This window comes from Aptenodytes patagonicus, chromosome 5, assembly GCF_965638725.1.
Source record: "Aptenodytes patagonicus chromosome 5, bAptPat1.pri.cur, whole genome shotgun sequence".
NCBI classification, from domain to species: Eukaryota; Metazoa; Chordata; class Aves; order Sphenisciformes; family Spheniscidae; genus Aptenodytes; species Aptenodytes patagonicus.
This window is the reverse complement of record NC_134953.1, coordinates 999,657-1,014,022: the sequence shown is the minus strand read 5'-3', so window position 1 is coordinate 1,014,022 and position 14,366 is coordinate 999,657. Positions and strand designations below refer to the sequence as shown.

The 14,366-nt window shown below is 39.0% G+C and overlaps 1 protein-coding gene across 4 annotated transcripts in view; it reads left to right on the top strand.

Annotated features, from left to right (window-relative positions):
- The window catches only part of GRID1 (glutamate ionotropic receptor delta type subunit 1), a 556,909-nt gene that overhangs the window by 442,036 nt on the left and 100,507 nt on the right, over window positions 1–14,366 (top strand). For all 4 annotated transcript variants that reach the window (XM_076338287.1, XM_076338288.1, XM_076338286.1 and 1 more), the window contains 3 exons: window positions 1,141–1,314; window positions 12,186–12,347; window positions 13,667–13,786. In XM_076338287.1, the coding sequence (XP_076194402.1) occupies window positions 1,141–1,314; window positions 12,186–12,347; window positions 13,667–13,786 (456 nt within the window). The remainder of the gene's footprint in view (window positions 1–1,140; window positions 1,315–12,185; window positions 12,348–13,666; window positions 13,787–14,366) is intronic.

The window sequence follows — 14,366 nt, the reverse complement described above, 5'->3', positions numbered from 1 at the left end:
TGCAAGGGGCTGAGAGCAGCCCTGTGCAGGCTGGGCAATGGGTTGGCCCAGCTGTGCAGCCAACGTGTGCTGGAGACGGGCTGATGCGACTTGCAGATGCTGCTGGTGGCAGTGGTAAGGAGCTGTTGATGTAAAGCTGCTCCCTGCAGAGGAGGCGCCTGGGGGAACGAATGCAGTCAGCGGTGCCGCTGCCTGTCCTTCCTCACAGCGAACTCCTGGCGGGAAATAGCCATCACAAGCTGTACCGCTGTTACGATTTCAGGATCAGCTAAGCCCGTGATTTTCAAACTATTTATCCTGGGGTAAAAAAGGAGGTTTGGGTTTTGTGGCCTTTTTTTAATACAAAATACGTAAAACACGTAGTTGAGTTGGCTTCAGTTGCGATACAAGGGCAGTAGATGCGGGCTCTGTCCCAGGATGGATTAGGAGGCTGGGAGATGGGAATGTCTGCAAAGAAGCTTTAGACAGTGCGAAGCCTGGAAAGAAGAGCAGCCTGTCCTTGAGATCTCCTTATATCTTATCCCAAAGTATTCTGTGTGCAGAAACTTGCATTCCTAAATGTGTCAATCCCTTCCATGAAGTTTCTCCTATTTTTTATTTCCTAATACAGATAACCTCAAAAGACTTCCTTGAGTCATTATCAGGATTAGTCTGCAGAAATGATCTGCTGTTCTTATGGGAAAAGTACCTTCTTGTAACGTCGTTCCTAGGTGTAAGGGCCATATTTCCTAAAGACAGTTACGTTTTCCATTTGCTGTTTTGTTCTGAGGATGTAGTGAGGTTCTATTCTGTTAAACCAAAACTCTTTCTATATAAATTTGGTTTGAAGGTTCTTGTTTTTTACGTAGAAACCTGTTGAGACCATCTTGGTGCTTTTCTTTGAGGAACTACCTCTGCAGTATGTTAGTATTGCCGAGGTAGATGGTACTGTGTTAAGCTGTTTTTTGTTTCAGAGGATGCATAAAAAATAATACCATTGTTACTAAACAAAAAATAAGAACATTTGGCCTAGACTAAGCATGTGCGTCTGTAACTTTTTTCTTCTATTGCCTTTTTAAAAACATTTATCCAATAATGAAAGGAATATATAAAATGTCTGGACAAAGATATGTTTTTAAAAGACTGTGTCTCCATCCACAGGAAATCACTGATAATGAAATATTAGAGTTGGTACATAGTGCTCTGGGGAGGATGACAGTTATCCGGCAAATTTTCCCTCTCTCAAGGGACAACAATCAGAGATGCATGAGGAACAATCACCGAATATCATCACTGCTGTGTGATCCACAGGAAGGCTATCTTCAGATGCTGCAGGTCAGTAGCTGTGCCCAGCAGAAAAGTCCATCTTAGGAATTTGACATGAGATGGTTTTCTGTGACTGTATTACCTCAGAGGAAGAATAAAGTGAGTACAGATAAATCTGAGCATGTAACCTTTGGTCAACTTTTCCTGACTTAATTATTTATTTTATTTCCCAGGACTGAGTGCTCTAGATGTGATGTTATGTCTGCGAAGTACCAGCAAATGGTTGCACTAACTCAGAGCTGATTTTTGCATATTTCATTCTCTTAAGAATCTTTTTCTACTTGAAAAAAGAAAAAATTGTGCTGTCATAGTCTTGTGGTGTTACTGCTTGCTTATTATATTTATGCCTATTAGACATCCGTTGTGAAAGAGTTAATCTGGGATGATAACAGAACTCTGACAGATATTGGGCTGTGGAACATTTCATATTTAGTTAAATGGACTGAATCCAGCTGATGTATTAAATCTGTCCCGTTTCAATAGTCTCAGAAGTCTCTAGCAGCTGATAATTGTCTGAGCGTGTGAAATATGCACTACTAGTTCAAGTTCCAGATTTTGGTAACGGATTTGACTCTGGTGTAAGCAACTTCCTAAGATTTCCTGGCAATTTATCCCAGATATCAGAATTTTTCTTGCAGTAATTTAAATATAATTTTAGGTGCTATTTCCAAGGATAGTGCAATAATTTAGAAACACAGGTCTTGGACTGTCAATGGGACTCCATGTGTTTCTGGTTTACTTTAGACACAGTTAAGAATCTCATTTGTATCACTGTTGAAGCTGTTGGATAAAACTGAAAACTTTAGTGAGACTGAGAATATAAGCTTGATTAGAACATTTTTATTGCAAGTTTAGTCTTAACCTGAGATGGATTGAGTGAGGACACAGTGGTTGAGCCTGAGAGTTGGCGAGCGTGGGTATTTTGTGTTAGAGTGAGTCTAGAAAGGGCTTGGTTAGGCTGTGGGGAGGGGGCTGTTGGCAGTCTGGGCTGCTGCAGCCTGGTCAGGAGGGAGGTGTGGGGTGAGGGGTCCTTCCAGAGGGAGCTCATGTGCTGGCTTGGAAGAGCTTCTGAAGAGCAAGATGTGAGGCTTATGGGAAACCAGGAGAGGTAGGGAGATTCTCAGGAAGAGAAGTGGGTAGGTCAGGATTTTCCAAGGAACGTGGATGGGGGCGTTTGTTTTACTTACTTGTGCCCTACTAAAAAGTTGTAGCTGCAGAGACTGAAATCCTCTGAGGGAGGGATATGGACATTTCCTCCTTGAAGAGAACCTCTGCCGACTCAGGTTCTGTCACAGCGGTGGCAAAGTTTGGGAAGTGCCAATCACATGCACTGTAGTTCTGAGCACTGGTCTATTCTTTCTGCACAGGGGAAAGAAAGTCTTTGCCTATCTTGGCTTAGAAAGAAAAGACACTTTTGATCTTTGTTAGTAACTCTGAGGTATGCTGTAATGAGAACAAAGGCCGCTCATTTCAGAGGATCAAAGCAATTTCCAGTATGTTGAAAAAATTATCTATCCTGCACCAACAAATCACTCATTGGGGAACAATCTTACATTACAGCATGATTTTCGGTATTGCTGTCTATGCTGGTTTATGCATAATCTAATTCAGAGACTCATCTGAAGGGCTCTGATGGACCACTCTGAGCAAGTTCTTACATGCTAAAACAGTAACTGGTTTGCTAGCATGAACAGCCTCGTGCCCTATTACTAAATTTCACTGACAAGGACCCTTTAGGAAGGACCCTCTTCCTGCTGATTCCCAAATGTGGATTTTGAGAAGCAAAACATTATCAGTTTCTGTCTTCCAGAAATATTATACCACTTTAGAAACTGTCTTTAAGAGAATGGAACAGTGATGTTATTAGCTCCTTCTCCACGAACTTAGAAACAAGAGAGATATAAAGAAGTGTGGAGGTATAAAGTTCATCTTTTGGAAGTTGATTCCATAACTGTCGTGTCCAGCCACGCTGGAATGAATTATCATGAAAGGTGAAGGGCACGTGCGAGATCTCTCATATTAGCTGACCCCAGTATATCTTGTGTTATCTGTAAGTTTCTACAGATTGAATATAGGATGCTTTTAGCATGTGCAGTTATATCGGTAGCGTTCCGTAGCCGCATTTTTTTCATAGGCTTTGCCAAAACATCTTATGTTAACACCTTGTGGGTGTACAGCTCATATTAATCTCCTAGTATGACTGACATGTTATTAATGGTCCTGCAATTCAGGTACTTCCAATCTTCTGTTTCCTTTTTCTTGCTTAAAAAATTGTTTTGACCTTTTGTTGTACAGAAGTACATCACTAAATTACCCCTGTTGCCAGAGGCTGCAGTAGCTCCCAGGTCCATGTCAGGCTGCGTGAATCCACCAGAGGCAGTGACCGCCTGCCAGCACCAAGTCCTTGCGTTGCTTTGAAGTAGTTTGATTAACACCACAGTTTGGAAATCCCTGGCTCGTTCTCCCTTGGGCAATCTCACATTAATAATTCTTTGTTGTCAAGGTAACTTACCAGCTATTGTTGGTTAATTATTTATTTAATGACTTTGAAGAAGAATAAGCTAATCTCTGTCAGCCTGTAGCTGTGAGATTTTTATAGGGGAGAATTTAGCGTTTTTAACAAGCTAGTAAAGAAAGAAACATTTACGTCATGGATTATTAACTTTGTTCTAGCTAAATTAATGAAAATCTTTCTGGAACGATTTTGTTCTCAGCGTCTTTAGTACCATATCCTGGAAAGTTGTTTTTCAGTGGGTGATCATCCCAGTTTGGCATTCTGACAGGGCTTTTAAAGATCAGGCTGTTCTGCAAGCTCATCCAAAAACTCATCTGTTCTGAATGCTTTGTGGAAATCCAATCTTATTCCATCAACCCACTTGTCAAAATTTTGCTCATGCCCTTATTTCTTGCACGTATAATATACCCAGCTGGGTTTCTGCTTCAACTGGAGAAAAAGCTTTATAAAGTTTCCTGTCTTGGTCATTTTATTTGACTTCAGAGGTCTACATTTATCTCTTTCTTATTCTTCATATATGATTTTCTGCGTCCATCTCTCTTACTTTTTTGTAAGTGGAAAAGAGACAGTTTAGAACTTGCTGTCTTCCATTGGCGATGAGTATCCTGTGGTTTGGGCCATCAGCGTTGTCAGTATTGCCTCATCTGGAGAGAGAATACTGAAGCACTTCAGGATTTATAGTTAAATCTAGTTAGTCCTAGATAGAGCTCGTATGTATCCCTGCATGGCATTTGAATGGTGTTTAGTGGGATTACTGCTCTTGAACTGTTTAGATTATTTCAGACATAGTCTTACAGAGTCAATTTGAAGATATTTTACTGAATAACCTGCTTTTTTCCAAAATCTTCCCCTTTAAATATTAGTTTTGAAGCCTATCTGCAAACTTGATTTTTGATGAAGATCTTTTTTCTTTCATCAGGTTATTCATGATGTGTTCATAAACTCAAAATAATTTTTTTTTCTGTTTATGTTTTTGAAGAAAGATTTCTCTTTAGAAATGTAATTCCCATTACAGTTTGTTTCTTCCTATATTTACCATTTATACAGTTAATAAGTTCAATCTATGTGAGATTCTATTTATATTAAAACATATTAGAGGGACACAGTGTATCTGAAATCATTTAGTATGGTCCAAAATATTTAGTAAGATTAAAAAGGCAAAAAGAAAACCCCAGCAAACTGTGTCATGAAATTAATGAGGTTATTCCTCACAGGATTCAGAGTCCAACCTCTCTACTGCAGAACTATTCCAGGCACTGCTTTGACGTATTTGAAGAGAAGATGTTGAGAAGTGTGGGAGAGTATTCATTGAAAGAGCTACTCTTCTCCCTCTGTAAAAAATTTGTTCTTCAAAGACTTGACCATCAGATATCTTTGTATCTCTTAGCAGTTGCTCCTACAGAGCTGCGTTTTTATTTATGAACTGTCTTCTCTTCAGGAATGGCTGCAATTTAACTACTACTGTAACTGGAGTTATTTTTTGGAGATGTGTTTGATTGCCTGAACTTAAGTGCCTGGTCCTGCAGTTTTGTCCAACTAAATAACCTTACTCTCAATTGACCTATTTACATTGCGGTTATTACACAGCTGTTAAGTGCTACTGGGGGCAGTAGATATTGATTAAACCCTATTAAAGCATTCACTTTCTCCCATAAAGGATTGATAAGCCACATTTTTCTTTTCCTTTCGTGACAAACCTCTAATTGAATGTCTCTTTACCAAAGTTTAATTTGGACTTTTGGCCAGATGTTCAGTCACAGTGAAACCATTTCTGAGTACCACATGAATGAAAAGTATCCTTGAACTGACTTCACTGCCTATTGCACGACATAATCGCTCCCTGAAGCCCGATGGCATGTGTTTTATACAAGGTGCGTTAGCAGAAGAATTGTTTAAAAAAACTCAAACAACCGCAGGTGTCCTCTGGCCATGTGGGATTTTGTGAGCCGTCTGGAGGCTAGAACCCCAGGTACATTCTGGAGTGAGCTTCTCCTCTCTGCTCAGACGACTTCTTTTGACTGCTGGAGTTCTCTATTTGCATAATTATTTCATTGAATTTTTGTTCAGTGCTTTATCAGGGAGCAGACAACAGCGGCTAGAAGAAAGGGTCAGTACCTCCATTTTTCATTGCTTCTGAAACCTAATTTGCACCCATATTTATTTATAAATGAGGTAGGGTAAAATGATAATCTTATACTCTGTTTTGCAATTCCAATATAGCCTCTTGTCCTACTGTCTGACTCTTAGCTGTGTTCGGTTTTCTTTATCAAATGTCTCCTGCTAGACTTTCCCTGGACAGTTAGTGTTAGCTGTGCCAAATTCTTGAGACGTTTAGTGCGTGAAGCCAATGCCTGCAGCTAACAAGCTTGAGCATTACAGGGTAATCCAGACCGTGTATTATTGTTAACATGTTGTTATAAAACATACTGAGTAAAAAAACACTCATAATTATGATAAAGACTCATAATAAATAGCTGAAGGACAGTGAGCATTCAGAGAATAGAAACTGTAGGTAGGGAAAAGTGGTGTGAGAAGTGTAACTCAGTCAAAAGAGAAAAAAAAGAAAAAGGAAACAAAAGCTGCTTATCAATAAAAAAAAAAGATTCTGAGAGTGCAGTCTTCCAAAGAAATCTTTGGAAGCCCCATTGTTTGAGATACTTAAAACTAGAATGGGCAAAGCACTAAATAATACACTAGTTAGATTCCTTACTGTCAGAAGGCTTGAATGAATATACAATTGAGGTCTGTTTTTCTGTGGTTTTAGGAAAATTTTATTCAGGCTTTCATTTGCCTCAGTGATAATAAATAGCCTTTAGAAGTTTGAAGCTGACATTTGAGTCTTTAATGAACGTTTGCTTTTTGACTCTGGTTTTCTCATGAATGCCAGGCTGCTGGCTGAGATTTTGTTCTCCATGAGCAGCGAAGCATGTATTTAAAACATAGGCATTCACACAAAGTATAACAATGGGCTCTGCAAACTAATTTAAGAAAATTAAATAGGTGAAATTTTCAGTCTCTCCACTCTCACAATATCCTCGTAAGCACGCTGTTGTACCATAAGTAAACCATCGATCTTCACTTCTCCTAGTAAGATGCATCCTGTCATTAGGGACACGAGTGCGTAGCTGCATTTGGCAGTACTTGAACCTGGAAAGTTGAAACACAGTTTTAGGGCACACTGGTGCGTGCGTACACAAGCACAGCGATACCACTCCCCAGGCAGCAAGCGTTTCTGCTGCTGGCAGGCTGCGCTCGGTCTGAGCTCCTCTTCCATCTGCTTCATCCTTGGAGCTGACTGCTGTGGCCGCTCACAGGGTGATTTGGCAGCAGCAGGGTACAGATGCCCAGCTTGGGAATGAGTTTTTTAAGCAGTGGCATCTGGGTGTCAGCTTGTCTTCCCAGCTGGTCTCTTCGGCGGTCTTGTCTGGCTAGACTGCTGGCTCTGCTGGCAGCTCAGAAGTTGGGGTCAGTCTTTGTGGCTTGCTGGCCTTCCCAGAAGAGCACTTGTCTATGATTAGTGCCTCTGAAGGAGCTAAAACCTATCTTCATATATAACTTTAAAAGTAAAATCACTCTGGAAAATCTCATTAAATTCACATAAAAACCTCTACAAAATGACATTTAATAATGTGATAGGGAGAGATTCCCATTCTCATTGAAAATTTCTGCTCTGCTCTGAGAGCAGAAGTGTATGGTGGATTTTTTTCTTCATTGCAAAATAAAGGTTCATAAAGTCTGGAATAATTTTCAGAAGATATACCAGAACACGCCTAAAATTATTCATGTACAGGGCATACTCTTTAATATATTGGTGAAACAGTCACCATCATTCTTATAGCAGATAGATCAAAAAGCATTTCAGTCACAATACCTCCAGCTCTTACAGCTCTCGCAATGAAGTGAAAGAGGAACTGAAAATTACTGTTTCTTCCTCCAAACAGGACAGAAATGAAACACTTTGTTCTAATCTAGGAATTTTTGTTATATGAAGGGGAATCCCTGCAGGCAGATACATGCCCTTCCCTCCTCTGTTCCCCCTGTGAATATATAAATAGGGAAAATAAAAAATGCTGCAGAGCTTGGAAAACCCAAAGTAGCCAAGTATATTGCCTTGTTTTTTCTTCTCTCTTGCTTCGCTGCCAATTCTGAATGCTACCTGAAGACTAATTTTTAAATTTACTATTTTCTCATGCCTCTGACAGCACTGGTGGAAACAGAGTATAGCTGATCGCTTGGGTATCTCACAACTTCCCTTTCAGTGGTCATGTTTGTATTCCGAGGGAGTTTGATAGCTGAAAATGAAAATAGCGTGCAGTTGCAGTAACAAGTGTATACAGGCTTTGTCCGCTTTTCGCAGCACTGCTATTCTGGAGGTCACAGCAAACTCGTGTTGCAAATACAATGTAGTACATATGCAGATATTTTGCTGCATTAAAATGAATATAATAGAAAATAGAGGAAATTATTATAGCCCTGGATTTACTGTGAGATCAGGCCAGGATTTCTGTGTCTTGTTTTAAGTAACTTTTTTCTACAAGAAAATACATATATAGTAATGAATTCAGGTAGAAAGTGAATATTATTTTGAGAAGAGGATCATATTTGACACATTTAAGAATTCTTATTTTTCTACCTCAGAAAGGAATTAGGAAAAAAGAAGATAAAAATATACCTCACAGTAATTTAATAATATATCTTACTGTAGGTATTGAAGGGATCAACTGTTCAGCTACACTCACACAACACTACTCAAGCATCAGATTAGACCTGGTTCCATAATTCTAGGATAAAGCTAGTTCCCATTTGGGATTAAGCAAAGGCATTCAATCTATACCACTGTGGATGTTCAGGAGCTGGGTTTTGCTCTGCACACTGTGAAGGATCAAAAGGACGTTATTTTCTAAGTTACCAGGATATTTTTGGTTGTTCTTGATTATTTTTTGCACGCCAAAGAAGTGACTCTTGACCTAGAGGACTACCAAAACAATACTGTCATGTGAACATGCTGCCTGTTTTAGATAAACACACTGTCTACACATGATCATGAATTTTGATCCCTGTGCAAAACCAGATGCTTTGAGTCATGCTTTTTAAGTTGTAAAGGGTTCTGCCCTTAATAGGGTGGACTTCTATATTTTGTGTTAATTTATGGCTTAACTAGCAGACTGAACAAATATAATATTAAAAAAAGAGAGAATTGATTCTCTTAATATTACAAATCCAGCCTCGGTTGTGGAGGTTTTGCTGCTGTTAATTTCTTAGCTTGCACATTTTCCATTCTAAAAAAGAAGTGTTGATTGTGTGAATAAAATTCAACTTCCTCTTCCATAGAATATTGACTCTTCGGTGAGTAGGGGTTAAATGTAGTAATGTATGCATGTCATTTGTACTGGAGTAAATACTCAGAGTATGATTATATGAAAAAAGGAATTTTGCTGACTAAAAAGTACCATATACTCATTTTTTGGACGAGGCTTTCAGTAGACGAGAACTGGAGTGGCAAAACACCAGTGGATAAGTGTGTACAACAGGACGCACAGAATATTCTTTCCATGGCAAAAAGTAACTTGCTATATTCTCTGCAACATTTTCTTCTGCCTCAGTACATATCTCCAGATGTATGACAGAAGGACGTAAGTAGTGGGAAACTCGTCTTGTGCAGACCCTTTCTTGCTGTCACTCAGTTTATATCATTCTTTCAAAAGAAAATAACGACACAATAGTGATACAAAATCCATTATAGGTCTAACTGAACTATGAGGATTAGGTTGGTAAACACGAGATTGTTTTGTTTTGCTCTACAGCATAAGGTAATTTGAGTTGGATGCATGGTCATGTAGGCTAAGATCCTCAAAAGCAGTTTTCTCAAGCTTTCAGTCCATTATACACGCAGAACTGTGGCGGCTTCTCTAAGAGCATAAAAAGTAGAAAGAGAAGGAAAGCAGTGTACACAAGTACATCTTATATTTTGCCTAGAGCTCTCTGCTAGCAAACCAAGCAAACTGGTTTTGGGAATGAGGCTGCAGTTTTCCAGAACTGAAAAAGAACAGTGCCAAACTGAGAAAATGCAAAGCATTTCTGATATATGGCGGTTCCAAGGCAACAGACAATGAGTTGTCAGTGAAAAGTGAGGGTGTAAAATAGAATTCAATGGGGAGCAAAGAGGATCATGAGGAAATGGCCTCAAGTTGTGCCAGGGGAGGTTTAGATTGGACGTGAGGAAAACTGTCTTTACTGAAAGAGTGGTGAAACATTGGAACGGGCTGCCCAGGGAAGTGGTGGAGTCCCCATCCCTGGAGGTATTTAAAAGACGAGTAGATGAGGCGCTTAGGGACATGGTTTAGTGGGCACAGTGGTGTTGGGTCGATGGTTGGACTCGATGATCTTAGAGGTCTTTTCCAACCTCAATGATTCTATGATTCTATGATCATGATGGCACATAAGAAATGGCATTTTTCCTTATGCACGTAAATCTACTTCTAAGCAAGTGGGTTTTGTGGTGTGTGGTTTGGGGTGGTTTATTTTGTGGGTTTGGGGGTTTGTTTTCATTTTTTTTGTGGAGAGTAGCTAAACACAGAAGAGGAAAAGTGCCCTGTCGAATAATAAGGATTCGCTTGGTTGCTTTATTTGAAGTTGTTTGGAAAATATCTGCAGAGCAGGGAGACAAATGAAACTGAGCTTAAGAGACTTAGTTGCTGGGACTCTTATTAACTCTTTAACTACTTACTTTTCCTAAAAAGAGAGGAAATCTGGAAAGTTGCTGCTTTGGAAACTCTTTTAAAAGGAAAAGAATTAACTGGATAAAATAGCAAATATAGGGAATGTGGACTGCTTGTTTAGGAAGGCTGGAAAGAAAAGAAGGGAAAGAAGATGGCAATGCCAGATGGGAGAGATTCTCAGTGATAGTATCTCATAGGTTTTGCATTATTTTCGCATTAAGAGCCCATTTTATGTTTAGTCACTTAAAGAAGTGGGTATCCTCAACCTCTTTTTTGTGTATTTTCTTCCTGTTTTGATTTTTTTCAAAATGAATTTCTCTTTATATATCTTTTGTTCAGATTTACTTATACTAGAAGATTTTTCAAGGTGCCTAGGTTCTCAATCTATGTCAAACTCCAGATTATGGAACATGAAACATTTTGTTTCTGAAGATGAGGATCTTAAGATCTCAGAAGTTTACTTGGAGCCAGTGATGCAACAGTAATATATGTTTAAGCTTTCACAGCTGAGTGACATTTTTATAGGAAGTATGCAGCTGCATTAACTTTCACATGTAGCCCTTTCCTGGTCTCTAGGCACTATTTTCTATGGTGAATTAGAGAAATCCAAAAGATAACTGGGAAATTCGTGGATCACCATGAGTAAAACCTTCAGCTAGGAGAATATCTTTTTAATAATAAGAAGAAAAAAGCTGCATCAGCGGCAACTGATGCTAACTGGAGATTTGAGTTTAGCAAAGAGTAAATCAATACCCCTGAATCTGTGCATAGGTTTGAAGAAGAGTGCATGTAAACTCTGGAAACAGGTGGAGAGTATCTAATTATTTTTTTTAAATCACTTCTCTCAGCCAACTTCCACTGTTAAAGTTTTACCGCTTGTGGTGGATACTGCTGCATGTCAAAGATCTGACCTCGTATTGATGGCCGTGTCTTGGTTTGAAAAATGAAATACATAGTTGAGCATTACTAGTGTGGTGTTCTTACTAGAGCCTTTGTCGTCAATTATGGTTCTCTTTATCCCTCATGTAATTTGAAGAATAAGGAGGCTAGAATCAATAGCTCCAGAGAAAGTAGAATAGTAACTAGTCTCCTGTATATTTGGTGGAGAGAGATGATAAGACCAAAATAATACTGTCATTTCTCCTCCCTCTGTTCTAACCAGTTGCATTAGTATTATATTTTGCTGTGCCAGAAATTACCAAGGAGATTGCTCAAATGAACAAAAAGAACAAGAACTTAATTCCATTCTGTCTTTTTCTCCTTGCTGAAAGGACTGAAAAAGTAGCAATCCTTGTTTTTCCTTGATAGATAGCTGTACTCATTCTGTAGCTTGAGTTTATATTTGAACTGCGATCTCTTACGTCTTTACAGCACTGCATTGCAGTGGTGTAGGTAATGCACAGGCAATGCAAATGTGCCGGCGTCCCTTGGCCAGAAGGGCCCAGGTGCCAAGTGGGAAAGAAGGTAGGAGTGAGCACTGGTATTTGTCTGAATTGCCTTGACTGTTGAGCACGTCAAACATACCCAGCTTTTAGTTTTTACTTACGTCTTCTTTTGGTTTTTTTTTGTTTCTTTGCTGGTTTTTACAGTTTCTTCTAAAGGATGCTCAGATAAACAAAGAGGTTCATTCTTATTATTGTTTGCAGGTTTCCAACCTGTACCTGTATGACAGTGTGCTCATGCTGGCCAATGCTTTCCACAGAAAACTGGAGGACAGGAAATGGCACAGCATGGCAAGTCTGAACTGCATGAGGAAATCCACCAAACCTTGGAATGGAGGACGATCCATGCTAGAGACCATTAAGAAGGTGAGAACAGACAAACCACAGTTGTGTGAGCAATTGAAAGGGTTGCTTCATTTCTACTTGAGATTAGCTTTTGAAAAGGTTTTTGGCCTCTATTCAACTTTTCTTTGATTTATTGCAAGCAAGTGATTTACAACTACCAGGATGATCCACCGCTATTAAACATTTATTACATGTTTAATTTAATGATTTATTACAAACAAATAACACACACTGCAGTGTTTCTCCAGTGGTGTGTGTTCTACTTCTGTTGTTCTCAGAGCTACCTTCTGTGGAGATAGTGTGATTAGGAATAGTCGTACAAATTGATGTGTGCATGCATCATAATAATTTCCCCAAGAGAAGAACTTAAGGAGCTCGAGGGGCCAACCAACGATAAGGTTTAAGACTTATGTTCCATTTACTACAGCTCAACTAGCTTCGTAAGTTAGCTGAGCATTGGTAAGTATCTATTTGTGTACTGTAGCCCAGAGCAAAAGGGATCTGATTTAGCTAAGTTGTCACTAGCAGTTACGCTGTCTTGCAGCATATTGAATTACTCAAATATGGACAGTACTGTGGCTTTGCAGATGCATGGTAACTTCCTGTATGGAAGTTATTTGATCACAAATACTAGTGGAAAAAAATACTCATTTTTTAGTATACGAACTTTAGCAATTGTTCGGAAAAAAAAAACCTGTTTCCCCATATATATTGATGAAATGGTTTTACTCTGCTAAAATGATGCAGTTTGATCAAGTGTTATGTTATGCTCTGACCAGGCCTAATGAGGCCATCCCTTGTTGCTAAATTAATTAAAAATTTAGTGTCATTTCAAGCTGCTTTGCTACAAACCCACAATCGAACACCGTGATACTTTCACAGAGAGGTTTTAATAATACTTAAAAATTTATCTTTTCTTCATGCCTCTCTTGGGAGCACAGCAGGCATATTCTTTCTTTTGGACTTGGAGTTGATGCCTTTGTATTCAGTCCCAGAACTGAAGCTGCTGCCCTCAGTTATGCTGAAAGGGCTCGGTTGTCTCACAGACCACCGAGGTCCTTCTCCTTCTCTTTGGGGTCCGTCTCTGTGAATGATGAAGACCTGATGGCTTTTTTCCACAGTATACAGTGGATGTGTTAGTGCTAAAGTAATTTTCTCAAAAAAAAAAAAAGTCAGTCTTTTGTCTGGCGCTATGTTTGAGCTATTGAAGAACATGTAATTGCCACATTTAAGTTCACTGTAAACATTTTCAAAGCAAATTTGGCATACCTTTAATGAAAAGGAGTGTTTATAAAGGCAAATTTGTTCTATTCTAAAATTTCTGAAACTTATTTCCTTAGGGCCACATAACTGGGCTTACTGGTGTTATGGAGTTCAGAGAAGATGGCGCCAACCCCTATGTTCAATTTGAAATACTGGGCACTAGCTACAGCGAAACATTTGGCAAAGATGTGCGGAGGGTAAAGATATGCTGCTTCTTTCTCTCTTTTGTTTTCCTCTAAATAATATACATTCTACTTCACAGGAGAAAATGTTATTCTTTAAGAATGAATTAGTGCTACACTGCAGAAGAAATTTATGATAAGAGAAATATTTTCTAATATCTTACACACTTAAATCTTGAAAGCTAATTTTATATTGGTAGGCAGGAGCCCTGCAAGTTGTTTCCACATGTGCAGTAATGATGCAGTGCCATAACAATACTGTGAACATAATAGTGAAGACTGCACAATTCTGCTCATGTATTTTATTGTTAATTAAGACATAATTGGTATAACTGGCACTTGTCTTACTAACTGAGAATATAAATTACCCAAACACACAAAGATGTTTCAAAGTATAGCTGCTGCAGGAATTAGAGATAAATAAAAAACAACTAGAGAAGATAATTTCCAAAATGGATGATGCTATATCGTGTAAGGTAAAGGATGACCTATCAGTGGTAGCTGGTGGAACAAGGACTGATGGGGATTAGAAGGCAGTTAGAGTGGTTCCATGGGGTTACTAACATAAATTGTCATGGGCTGAGAAGGCTACCTT